Source organism: Chelmon rostratus, chromosome 2, assembly GCF_017976325.1.
Source record: "Chelmon rostratus isolate fCheRos1 chromosome 2, fCheRos1.pri, whole genome shotgun sequence".
Classification (NCBI taxonomy): Eukaryota; Metazoa; Chordata; class Actinopteri; order Chaetodontiformes; family Chaetodontidae; genus Chelmon; species Chelmon rostratus.
This window is the reverse complement of record NC_055659.1, coordinates 23,740,760-23,754,221: the sequence shown is the minus strand read 5'-3', so window position 1 is coordinate 23,754,221 and position 13,462 is coordinate 23,740,760. Positions and strand designations below refer to the sequence as shown.

The following is a 13,462-nucleotide window of genomic DNA, read 5'->3' as shown; positions in this document are numbered from 1 at the left end:
AGTACGAAAGTCATACTTGTACTTTGTCACTATGTCAATTTACACTTCTGCTACGTTCCATAGGGACATATTGTGCTTTTTCCTTGACTACAATTATCTGACAGCCTCGGTCACTAGTTACTTTACAAATTAACATTTATGAATATCTACAAGCACAGCTGAAACGAATAGTCAAATATTTTTAATAATTGTTTAAGTCATTTTTAATGCAAAAACATATTGTGGTTCCATCTTCATCACTTAGAGAATTTGCCCCTTATTTTAATTATTTTAATATATTTTTGATCATTTTGAACATTGAGCATTTGAGAAAAAAAACATTGCGAATGTGTAATTAGGATGGAATTTCTCACTACTTCTCTTTTACAAACCAAACTGTTGACAAAATAATCAGCATTTGCAGTCCCATATAGAATTGTCCGAAATCAGGTCCACCTCCACCAAGTACAAGAGTAAAACCCTTCTTTTACATTGATGTGTGAGTAATAATAATCTAATGACTTAACATGCAGTATTATAACAGTCACATCGGCTCTTTTTCTGCATTGAGCACCTTTAGCCTACTTTTAACGCTTTAAACTACATTTTCCTGATTGTACTGACATACTTTTACTGAAGTCACATTTTCAATGCAGGACTTCTACTTGTAACAGAGTCTGTGCAGTGGTATTAGTACTTTTACTTAAGTAAAGGATCTGAGTATTTCCTCCACCACTGCCTTAGAATAGAGGATTATTGTTAAATGCTCTGCACTTACTTAACTGTTTTTCCTACACTGGCAGGACTGGACTGACAACATTGGAAACCTGATATTTGGAAGCTGGCTTCTCTTAGCCACAGTATTGTGAGTAATGCTCTTCCTTGATCTGTTTTGTCTTGTAACATCTTGCTCTGAACCTGACACAGTTTCAGACTTATTATCTAAAACACATTCGTTTTGAAAAGCAAACGAAGAATGTGAATGTGAAGCTCTGTGGTTGCACACTGAGCATTAATGTCCCCCAACAATTTTTCCCTTTAGTGGAAAATGTGAATTTGGCAGGGGTACCAGCAAACCAGGAAATCAGTGCAACGTGTTTGCTCTAATACGCAATTTGTCGTGTAACACAAACACACAGGTTTAGAGAGCACAGCTTGTGGGCTGATCCAAACAGCCATGCATTTCCATATTGGCCCTGCCCACAGTACCTCCACATTCCCACTCCTCCTCTCCTACACAAAGCACAGAGATCCACATGGTGCTGAGTCATCAGCCCCCACCCACCAAAACTGTATGCCTATAAGAGAGAATGGAAACTGGTAAATTTAGACTGTCTGTCTCAGCTTCTAAAGGGCTATTTATAGCTCCAAAAAGTTTACAACAATGACGTATAGAATAGGTGACCAGGTCTGAATGCTGATAGAGGTTACTACGTAAGACTGTGGAGTTACTCATCGCCTCATCACCACCGCAGACTTTTGGAGCATGGGGCAACAACTCAAGGACAAAAGATTTTAACACAAAAACCTCTCTGCCGTACAGAAAACTTTGGACTCTGGACACGAATTCGCAGTCAATCATATATTCCAATGTGATCATTTCAAGATCACTCTAAACTACAGTATAATTTGTGGTTGTTATAAAGAGTAGCATTACAACCCCACTAATTCCGATTTACCCTGTTAGCCATGTGTCCAGTAACAGCAGACTCACAAAAGACCATAAAATAAAGACTTAAAGACCCATGACAGGGAAACGTCACTTTTTCCACCACTTTCACTTCCTGGAAAGCTGTCTTCACCGATGACCTCATGCTGCACCAGTGGTTGTAAATAAGATTCCTTCTAACTATTTCAGACTTTTGATCAGTCATCACCGCCCGTCCCTCCCAGCAAATAAACCCGCCTCTGGTTTGCCAAGTGATAGCCGGTGGACTTGCACTTGAGTGACCCCTTCCTGTTTTTCATCCCGCCCAGGCATTCTAGTTCTGCAGGAACCACATCAGATTGGAGAAGCAAGATTTTCTCCTCAACACGAGCAAAGCAGACAAGATTTATTTTCACCATCACCACACTCTGAGGGAAGAAAAGTAGGACAGAGGGGGCATCATTTTCTGATGTCACAATTTATGTGATGCTGATATGGTTAATTTCTCTTGAACACCTGTGGTTGCGAGAGGGAAAAAATTACCAGCATTTAAATTAGAGGCACCGCTGTCTGCTGTAAGAATTCCAGCTTGAGTGAGTGAGTTCACTTTGAAAGGGATAAACCTGCCTGTTGTTGAGTCTCTGTGGGTCATAAATTCACTGTGAGAACACCAGTAGTGTGACATGACACAGCATATACTGTTTGACACTACTGGCTTCATATTTTTCTGTGTGAATGAGATTTGTATCTGGGCAGGGGACCGAGACGGTTCCTGTTGCGATGGCCATTTCTGCCATCCCAGCAGTGCCAGGGCAAACATCAGAGTGAGTAATGAGAGGAACAGACAGACGGAGGGAGGGAGGCATGAAAAAACAATCCCTAAATAAGGAGAGAAATGGTCCTTTCATCAAGAGACACGCCACAGACTAAAACTGCCTTTCTCTATCTGTCCTCATTTCTGTCTCCCCTCTCTTCAGCTTTTTTCAGTCTTTCGTGTGTCACAATCTCTCATCCCCTCTACCTTCCTATACGCCTTTCTCATGTCTCAAGGCTGAGAACTACATGTTTGTAGACAAAGAGACGTTCAACATTCTTCTTTCAAGTGGCCATGAGGTAAAACAGACCAGTTTTCTAGACAGACACTTAGCCCATACATGGCAATGTGATACTGGTGAAACATTCAGTCACTGGTTATCTCTAAAAGCAGCGTAACCTCACTTTCCTCTTTTACACATTGTCAAAGTGAATTTCCTCTCAAGCGGTGATAAAAATGCCAAAAACACGTCTACAAGTGTTTGTGTAGCCTCTGGTTTAAAATGTCGTGCCAGCCACCACAGCAGATAACACAAACGGCTGGAATATCCGCAGGGCATTTGTACTCAGCTGCTTATTTTATGCCCTCATTCATACTTATCCTCTGTTGTGCTACATATCCTATGTTGATGATGCTGTGAATACGAGCATTAGGCAAGAACAAAGATCTGATGGAACGCTTCCTCTTCAGAAAACCCTTGGCCCAGTCTGGTCAGGTGCGTATTCAGTGCAGTGCATACCGACTGTACTGCTAATGGAAAAGGATTTTAAGAATGCAGCATGTAAGCACAGCATGACTGGTGTCATGTAGGCTACCCAGCCAGGGCAGAATGGCCCCTTTGACAGTCCAGCATGCAGTAGTTATCGCTGTCTGATCTTGAAACAAGGCAAAAACGTTTTCTCTGTTTGATTCTGAACCTTTTTGCCTGCATGGGATTGGGATTCCTCCAAAAAAAAAAACAAAAAAAACCCAGACAGACGAAAACAGAGATATATACAACAAAACCTGACTATTGAATAAGCATAAAGTTGGTGTGAACACTTTAATACCAGAACCACCAGGACATACGGCCCGTTGTCGATGGCGACTGGTGACACTAAGCACAGCTGGCATCAGAGAGTGAGAGCATTTCTGACGGCTTAGCTCTAGTAGAGATGGTAACTTTGAACCAATAAGCAGCTTTAAACTGTGGCAAACAGTGGCGGAAAATGGATGAGGAGTATATGTGATGAATAACAATGTCGAGAATAGTCACCTTTAGGTCCTGTTCCCAAGCAGCGTTTGTCTCGGCCAGTGTTGGAGGATTGATATGTTAAATTGCATCAAATACCCTTGGAATACGGTCGCTAAGGTTCGTGTTAGGCCTAAAACAGCTCTCTAAAAGGCAGTTTGGTCGGAGAAGAGGAAATATTATAGAATATTTCATGGCAAAGCTTTGAGCTGAGTGTCTAAAAAGATTAGACAGAGGAATGTTGTAACTTTTAACTAAGGTATCAAATGCAATAAATAAGTTACTTAAAAAAAGGTTAAAAAATAGACCATTTCTGAATCCATACTTTAAATACTGGGTCTATCTGGGCCTGGTGAAAAAAGGGTTTGATGTGGCGCCTACACTGATGCCAAATTCTTGTAGTATCCTGAACCCAAGATTGTTAAGAAAGCGCTCTATTGAATTTCTGACGTATTATTGGCCTCCTGGATGTGGATTTGAAACTTTTCAAGTGTGTACAAGGTGAAGCTGTCCTTTTCCTATTTTTAGAGGTTCTTTTCTTACTATTTGCAGAGACTGCAGAAATTGAAGGTTATTGATTCAAACGCGCAGCTCTGGTTCCCTAGCTACTAACTAAAAGGTTTTGTGAATGTGTTTCCATGAGAGGCCACTGAGTTCATGCTATAGGTGGAACAAGGTGTCTTCAACTTTCAGATGCTTGAAAGAGCAACTTTCCCATGCTTCCAATGCCGTTCCCACTTCTCTCTCTCTTTTGTTACTTCAAGTAAGTATTGGGTCATTGACGCTCCTGGGATCATGTATCTAGAGCAACCCCAATCTTCCTATTTTCTGTTCTGCCTATTTTCTGACTGACATGCAATCGCTCCATCTTCACTCGTCTAATTGGAAATGATCTTCTGGTCTTGATCTCTGTATCCAGTAACAGTGTCCTCAGCAAACACTCTCCCGTGTTCCCTCCCTTTCTTATTATCTGTGTAGACGGGCTTTTGAAATTATTAATGAGCAAATCAGATGCCATTTTTCAATGATCAAAGGATCTGTACTGGCTGATAAATTAAAACCACGTCCTTTTCCCTTTCTTTAGAAGCTCCCAAATTGGGCCTGCTCTGGTTAACTTGCAGTCATTAATATTGCAGATGTTGAAAAAGAAATAGGCCAAAATGTTTTGTGCTGTTTCTTTGTCTTTAAATATTCATGCCAGCCACTACTTTCCTGGTCGCGGTCCACCGCTGTCTGACTTGGTTGTTTTGGCTGTGTGGAACTCTTTGGTATAACTAATTAACTTATCTGAGATGGCTTGTATTACCCAGCAGTCTGGCTGCGGCTGGGAAGTAAGAAGCCTGGAGAAAAGAAGGGCTGATTGTGGTCTCTCCTGCCAGTGGACGGGAATGTGTATTTTTTAATTTGGCCAAATTACATCTGCAAAGAGGCAGCAGTTAACAGTAATGATGTGTAATCCCTCTGGCTAATACAAATATGTCACCTTAATGTGACCTAAAATTAGAGTGTCTCCCTCGGGCCAATCCGTGCGGTGGAAATGAATAGAATGCACTACTGTTAAATTCTGATCTAGCATGACCTACGTACATTAAATGGCTTGACAAATACAGTATTTCTTGTTTTTTTAAGGTGGGCCTCACAGCCTTTTGAAATAATATACATAGGTGCTGACAAGAGACTGAAACCTCAGCACAGCACTGATGAGTGTATGTGTGTGTGTGTGTGTGTGTGTGTGTGTGTGTGTGTGTATGTGTATGTGTGTGTGTGCAGAGAGAGAGACAGACTTAGTATGTGTGCAGCTTATTGAAGGGGCCAGCTAGTTGAGGAGATGATACACATCACATATAATAACATTGTACTCTTTCCTTCTCTCGCTTCCCCCTACTTGTTTACTGCCTAACACAATACATGTTATCGATACAAGACCGATACTTCAAGTTTCTATTAATTATTGAAAAAGAACTGCTGGAACTTTAAGGGCAAGGCATACAGTAGCAAATTTGCTCTACAAGTGAAAATTCAGCCTGTGGAATTGCATATTATCAGTCTCTGTTAACTCAAACCTCCCCATCACAAAGTGTATCCTGTTGATAAAAAGACATGTGCAGGAGGGACTCTCATGTCCTCAGTGATCTGCAGGTCTTATACAGTTCAGATGAGCTCTGGTTGGAATGATGCACTGCTGCCCTCTGCTGGATGAAACAAATGCTTAACTAAACTGTGCTTGCCAATACCACAACAGTGGAGCCACAACAGTGTAGCCACAAAAGTACTTATTTCAGCATCATCCCAGTATTTATCACATGTGGGGCGTAAGCACAACAAAAACACTGTACGGACAAATTCAATGCAGAACAACAACCCTCCAATGAGCACTGCTTTTGTGAGCCTCATAACTTTAGCTGCTAGGATTGTATGACAGTTGATTGAACTTCCTGAATATGACCAGTTTGAGTGTGTGTGCAGTGTTTTCGTGCCAAATTCTATAATATTCTAATGTGTTGAGATCATTCTGTCTCGTCATGTACACGTAGATACAGGGTGTTTAGTTATGTTATAGTTTAGTTATGTATTTAGTTATGGCCTTAAATTTACTGTACAAGTGAACCTTTCTGACACATCATCAACAAAAAAGGAGTATTGTGAAAAAGGTAGTGATTATATGTATATATAAGAGAGATATTGCAACAGCACAGCACTGCATTGTGAGAGCACATTAAGTAAACTTTTTAAAGGAGTTTATTTTTATGCATATCTATATACATAAACATTTACAATGCACTATATGCAAGAGGTACAATCCATAATAACGCTATAGGTATGGCACATAGGAAACAGGTAGAAAAGCTGAACAGTACTTGTCTGATGAACGAATGTGTGCTTTAGAAAGAATGTAGTTTGACAGGGTGAAAGATCACATGTAGTACAGCTGCATTGAGAATGGAGCAGATGGTGCATTTAAGTAGGTTCTTTTAATATTTAGGAGAAACTATACATGTGTGATTATGTAAAGGAAGAGTGAAAGTCCAGTGTCCTCCCTGCTGCTGAAGACATGAGCAGCTGACAGTTTATAGGTAGTATGACAATGGATTTAGTTCAGCGCTTTCCATTAAGTCCAAGTGGTTAAAGTACGATTCTATCCAGCACTGTATATACAGCAAGAAAAATGCATTAATAAAAGTGGCACAATAGTATATTCTCATGTTACTGGATTGTAACTGAAGTGTTCAGAATACAAGAAGATTAAAGTATATAAGAGTAGATCAAAAGCAAATGTTATCAAGGTCTCTTCTGGAGGCATGACAGTAGTACAGTACTGTGATAACAAAAGACGAACAAGGAGTACAATTTCATTTCAGGCACATTCATCATCATTTGCAAATTGCACTGCATTCAACTAGAAGAAATCAATTGGCACTTCAGAACTGTATGACAGATTCGTCAAAAACCTACAGACTCAAATACAAAGTGTCTTTGAAAGTGGTCATCCTTCTAGGAATGCTGTCGAGTGGCTGTCATGCTGAGGGTCATTCCATAGCTTTGTAGATTCAATACAAGAGTAACACTCCACTAGAAATATAATGTACACACAACGTGATGGTTAAAATGACCTCTTACTCAGAACATCATGTAACACCATTTCTATACAAACAGGTCATGTAATTCACTTCAATATCTGCAGTGTATACTTCACATATATATTCAGAATACCAAATATCTCTCTTAAACGGTTACCAGTATTTTCCCTTCTACTTGTAAATACTACTATGGAGCAAAGTTTGTTTTAGATGTTTTTGCAAAGTGATCGCAGAACACAGCGTGAACACATGTGACGTTCTGCAGAACCAAAAGAGTGCTTTAATAATCCAGTGGAACCTCAGAAAAAAGACACCAACGTACAGCAAAGTTTAAAAAGTTGACTTTTGTGGGATGGTCCTTTAGAAAAGGGGGAACAAAGGGCATAAAGTGTTCTGTTAGATGAAACATTTGATGTAGCCAAGCTGCTCCTAAAAAGTGAGGACTCCTGTGAACTCTGCTGGATCTGCACACTGGGAAACTTCACACATTAGAACAAACTCCAGCAAGAGGTTTCCACAACCCTCAGACTCCCCTGCTTTTACCTCCCTTCCATTGGGTGGCAGCCTTGTCTAAGATCCCCCCCTGCTGATCAAGATGTCACATGATATTCCACAACAGGTCAGATGTGATGAATCCTGACTGATGGAGTGAGCTCAGATGTGGCAGGTAGCTATGTTGTCCTCCACAGAGGAGTTCTAGAAGTCCTGGACAGCAGGCCACATTCATTTAACTGAGCGGGTGCTATAAAACAGTAGCCTCCTCCATTGCATTGACCCATCTGAAGGACAAGAAAGAGGAACGTGAGATTTAACATGACAAAGACACTTTGCCTGGCATGGAAATGACTTTTTGGCCAAAGAAAACAGTTGCATAACGTCCTCTTTGTCCGGCCTTGGCTTGAGCACTAAACATTTTGAGCAAGGGGTGGGAGACAGCGATAGGCTTTTACCGTGCAGCTCACAAAAAGTTTCTATTGGTTTCAAAATAGGATATTACTAAAGTACTGTGTGTAAGTACAAACTTGAGGAATCTGTGCATGATTATTTCCATTTTATGCCGCTTTAGTTTTTCAAATGTGACGATTTTTGTCTTTTCCCTGTATTAAACGGCAGTACAGTCAATCATTTGTAGATGTGGACTGTTGGTCGGACAAAACAAAACAATTACTCACGTGAGCTCTGTTTCATTGTGACTATAATACAGCACAAATGGACTGATCAGATTAATCCATAATGAAATAACGATTAGTTGCCGCCCAATATAAAATAGTTAAAAGAAAGAAGAAAAATAAGACATTAATGCATAAGTACTGATTATCTAATCTATCTATATATACTATATCCACACACAGTTACCATTTCTCTGTATTGAGTAATTTTACTTTTGATACTCATAGTACATTTTCCTGATAATACTATTGTACCTTTACTTGTATTGGAGTATTTTTACAGTACAGTATTAGTACTTTTACTAAAATAAAGAATCTGATTACTTCCTCCACCACTTGAGCTTGAGTCTTTGGCGAGCCTTGTTTAAACTGTTTCACAGTATTAAAAACACACAACTCCTTTGTTAAGTACATTAATATATACACAATATTTTTATTTTTGGGTTTGTTTTTTTTTACCAACAAATCAGTACACATCTTTAAAAAGAATCTTAAAACCTTTTTGTTGTGTCTTTTTCATGATTTTATAACTTTATGTTTTGTGGTTTGTACACTTCCTTTTATTATATATTTGGTCTAGTACTGATATCTATAGCATTTACTTTAAATTTTTTAGCCCGACTGATGCTGAAAAAATGAAAATGATATGTCAGAAGATTATAAACAAAACAATATTAACATTGTATCTCCCTGGTGGTCTAGTGGCTAGGATTCGGCGCTCTCACCGCCGCGGCCCGGGTTCGATTCCCGGTCAGGGAATGTGCTTTTAAAAGAAACTTAATTTCCATGAAATATGAAAACGATATCTGACCTGCGTGCAGTGTGTTGGTCATCGGCCCTGAAGGTGTAGTACAGGGTCTTCTTGTGGTACAGATGGAACACGTTGCTGCTCTCCTCTCCCTCCGGCCTCTCAGTCAGCTTGACGGTGAACCCCTGCAGAGGTAGACTCTCTGAAGCCACTTTATCCTGAAAACATCAAATACAGACGTACAAGTTAAAGACTGCAATCCTACTGTCAGCAAGTAATACATCAAATGAAGGCTGCTTCTCGCTTCAAGAAGAACAGAACAGAGTGGAGCGACATGCATGCTTGTCAGAAGGAGCAGAGAGAGCACAGAGAATCCCTTCATTAGTCACACAAAGTGTTGTGCTCAGGAGGAAAGGCAGAACAGTGGAAATGTGAGTCTTAAACAGTTCTGGCGCCGTTAGCCGGACATGAAGAAGAAAACGTATAGACGAAGGCTGTGGGGAGATGCCTCTATGATCCTGAAAGTGTGTGAGAGTTTTGGGGCTGGTGTGGGAGACTCTGTGCCCCCTCACCTCACGTGCTGTGAAGGTGTAGAGCACCTTGTCTTTGAGGAGGAACCACAGCCGCTTCCACTTCCGCTTGCTCTTCTTCCGGCGCTGCAGGCTGCCGCTCATGGTGGAGCCCTCCACGGCAAGCGCCAGCTGATAGACACATCAGACGCACATAAACCTACATTAATGCACGTACATGGATAGAGGGGCTGGATAATAAAACAGAGTACAACCAAACCATAAATTACAAAATGACCAGGCATTACATTGCTGTTGTTTTGTCCAACCCCTGAAGATAGGAAGACGGTTTGACAAGCAGATAGTGAAGACTGCTGGCAGCTGTTCTTCACTATAGACAAATGTCTCCAGCTGATCGGCCATCACACATGCCAGACATTCCACTACACAAGCCTGAAATAAGCACAAACAGGTCCCTGGTGGTCTAGTGGCTAGGATTCGGCGCTCTCACCGCCGCGGCCCGGGTTCGATTCCCGGTCAGGGAATGTTCTTCTTAAGGCACATAATAGATGTTTCATATACAGCCAATTACATATAGCATACAGTAGGCCATTATGCACTACAAGTGAGCATGTTTTCATTCAAACAAAAGACTAAAACTAACCTTGAAACTGAATTAGTGACTTTACGTGTGTGACGCATTGTGATTAAAACTGAGCCTGTAAGAGTTGTTTGTTTTGAATCAAACAGAGGTACAGATGGCAGATGGGAAGTATGGTCCACCTGGTTGAGAGGAGAGGTGCTCTTCCTGCTCTTCCACAAACTCGGGGGCTGCAGGCTCTGGAAGACCGCAGAGAGGGGACGGCTGGCCCTGTGAGTCCGAGGGCTGGAGTTACCACAGGCCCCCGACACACTACCCCCTGCACACACGCACACACACACACACACACACGCACACACACACACACACACAGTTAATACCATATCAAAGAGGAAGAAACACAGCAAGATGTTTTCCTTTCCACTGTACTCCCCTGGCAGTGAGACACTGCTACGCACAGAAATCTGGGATTCACCTCTTTTCCTGAGCTCGGCATAGCAGTGGTCACACACTTTGGCCACCCTGTCTTTGAGGTACTTCAGTGGGTATCTGTTCCTGGAACAAGCTCGGCACACCACCTGCACAGAGCCACAGAGTGAAAATGTACAAATCACAGAGAGGAAAACTGTAGTAAAGATAAATCACAAACAAGGTCTGCGTGTCTGACCTTGCCACAGGCGTTGCAGTGGTGTCGTCTCAGCGTGAGGCTGAAGTCGGAGGTACAGTTCATGCACATCATCACATGAGAAACGGGCACCAGCACAGGAGCCGCCTCACCCAGGGCCATCCACAGCTTCTCACGGGCCTGTGGACACACACAGCGCATCAGACAAGGTGAGAAGGATGACGTTACTGCAGATGTTACTGTGTGTTAGTATGAGGCAAGACAGATGGTGAGGATGACAAAGCTCTTCATTATTATAATTAGTTAAAGGAGTATAACACATTTTTGTAATAATAATTTCAGTGATTAAATGCATTTTTACCAAACTGAACAAGAATTATTACCGTTACTTCTTTTCACTTTTCTCACCTCACTGCAGGGTCCACCGAACGTGCAGAGTCCTGCAGCGTGGTCTGCTATGGCTCGACTCAGTGTGTGGAACCAGTCCTCCCTCTCTCCAACTGAACTGAAGGGAGAAACAGCCAATCACACCTGACGCTCCTCAAAGGCTTGACACTTACAGTATAGAGTCAAACAGGAGAAAAGGAGTCTTGTGCCTTCACACTGTTCATTTCAAGACATGGTGGTCAGATGCTCACCTGGCTGAGAGAGTGATGGTGATGTCAGACACCTCGATCCTGAGGCAGTTCAGTACGTTGTCGAGGACAGGTTTGCTCACCTGTGTGTGTGTGTGAGGGACAAAAACACATCAGAGTTCAGCCAGAAATCATTGTGTGCAGAGATCGAGTTAAAAATAATAAGAATTAAAAATTGAAAAAACAGGAAGGGGAAAGTTGATGTACCTTCATCCCAGAGAGAGACAGTGTGTTCTTAAGCCTGTATTTTCCATCCTGCTGAGGGTAGGTGTACAGCATTATATCATTCATCTGGTAAAGACAAAAAGAAAAAAAATATTATAATATAATGATGGATAATATTTACTGGTTTATCATGCTCTTCAAAAGAAAAACAGAGTAAATAAATGAAACATTTAGTTTTGGGTTACAAAAAGGAGTTTAAATTCCCAGTTTTTCAGAATATAATACCCCAAATTACCACAAGGTGGCGGTGTTTCCTTGAGGGGAATATCTTAAATTGTTGCACACTCCTCTTTGTTTATTCTTTCTTTCTTGAAAGCAACTTCATGGGCTCAGTTACTTGGATTATGTTTCCTTTCAGAGCATTCACACACATCTGTGCAACCTCCCAGCACAAAATTCCCATGTATGCGCGCAACAAAATTAAGGCATTAAAAGTGTTTATTTGCTTGTCAGACCGAAAGTATTGTGGTCCCCGAACACGCTGAGAGTCCATTGTGTTATGAGAGGTATTTCATTTTTTCCCAGACAAAAGAGGTGACATCATTGGTCACACCTAATGTGTGCTCTAAACATCCGCTGGGGCCGTAAAGGCAGCATCCAGGAATTCTCCACCCTTCTCTGGGCTCCAGGCCTCTCCTCACCCTCCCAGCCGTCTCAGGCTACGCTGAGAACCAGGACTGGGTGGAACCGGCCACCTTCACCACAACAACAACACAAACAGTCGCAGTTACGGGTTCACTGGCTGGAGACAAAACAGTGCATGATAGCCAAGCCCGAGCCCTGCTTTCGACCTCTGGGCTGCAGCCACCGCAGTTCGTGTGCTCCACCCTGCGCTGCTCACTTACCCAAAGATTCCTTCCACAGAAATCCAAGCAAGCTCCAAGTTAACGACTTTCCCAGATGAGACGCAACATGCACCTTCTTGACCCCTTGGACCCCTAAGACATATACTTTTTCAACAGTGGCGTTTCATCTCATCCACTGCCCTCTCTCACCTGCCTCTTTCACTCACCCTCTCCTCCCTCTGGCAGCTTTTTGTATCTCCATCCTCCTCCTAATCCCATCCCTCACTCATTCATTCCGCTTCTCTTTCTTCTTTAGAGCCCAGCTTTGTGACATGGCTGTAGCTTCTCCGTGTTGCTGAGGTGAGTGATGGCTTTCATCTTCACTGTTGTTTGGACTCTCTTTCTTTAAAAGCCCATAAATAACACCTGACCCACTGAAGCTGTCCACTTCAAGGGAGGGAATGGCTTTATATCCCTGATAGCCTACAAGTATCAACCACTAGCCCTTTTCAGATATCGCTCAATTCTGTTTGAAGGGACTGGGAGAATGACGGAAGAGAGGAAATAAATAAAATAAAATAAATCCATATCTTTACATTATACTCTATTTGGATCAACCAGCATGAGGCAAAATCAGAAATGCTGCTCCTGCGGATATGTAGCTCAAGCATAACTCACAACATGAGACAGCACTGATTGCACATGGAACAATAGAGTGGGCTTCACTATTTCACATTATGTGTTTGTGTAGCACCGCCACCCCTCCTCCACCACCTCCTCCTCCCTGCATTCTACAGGGTGTCTGGCCTTCACTTTGCTGTCAGTCCCCTCCCAATACACAGGAAGCCAGCATCCAGTGACCCACACCAAACATCCTGTAAGGAAGTGGGGCCCTGGAAAACAAGCACTGAGAGG

The 13,462-nt window shown here is 42.0% G+C and overlaps 1 protein-coding gene and 2 non-coding genes across 4 annotated transcripts in view; 2 read left to right on the top strand and 1 right to left on the bottom strand.

The window, feature by feature from the left end:
- Positions 1–6,407: 6,407 nt before the first annotated feature.
- The window catches only part of fgd5a (FYVE, RhoGEF and PH domain containing 5a), a 31,025-nt gene continuing 23,970 nt past the window's right edge, over positions 6,408–13,462 (bottom strand). Inside the window, exons 13-21 of one of the 2 annotated variants that reach the window (XM_041957894.1) lie at positions 11,745–11,828; positions 11,541–11,620; positions 11,311–11,407; positions 10,945–11,082; positions 10,753–10,855; positions 10,460–10,596; positions 9,740–9,868; positions 9,231–9,385; positions 6,408–8,029 (exon numbers count right to left, since the gene is read on the bottom strand). In XM_041957894.1, the coding sequence (XP_041813828.1) occupies positions 7,993–8,029; positions 9,231–9,385; positions 9,740–9,868; positions 10,460–10,596; positions 10,753–10,855; positions 10,945–11,082; positions 11,311–11,407; positions 11,541–11,620; positions 11,745–11,828 (960 nt within the window). In that variant the 3' untranslated portion in view covers positions 6,408–7,992. The remainder of the gene's footprint in view (positions 8,030–9,230; positions 9,386–9,739; positions 9,869–10,459; positions 10,597–10,752; positions 10,856–10,944; positions 11,083–11,310; positions 11,408–11,540; positions 11,621–11,744; positions 11,829–13,462) is intronic. The other variant, XM_041957901.1, reaches the window with a different exon arrangement.
- Positions 9,107–9,178, top strand: trnae-cuc. The gene has a single exon. It is a non-coding gene; the product is annotated as a tRNA-Glu (tRNA).
- On the top strand, positions 10,150–10,221 carry trnae-cuc. Its single transcript has one exon. It is a non-coding gene; the product is annotated as a tRNA-Glu (tRNA).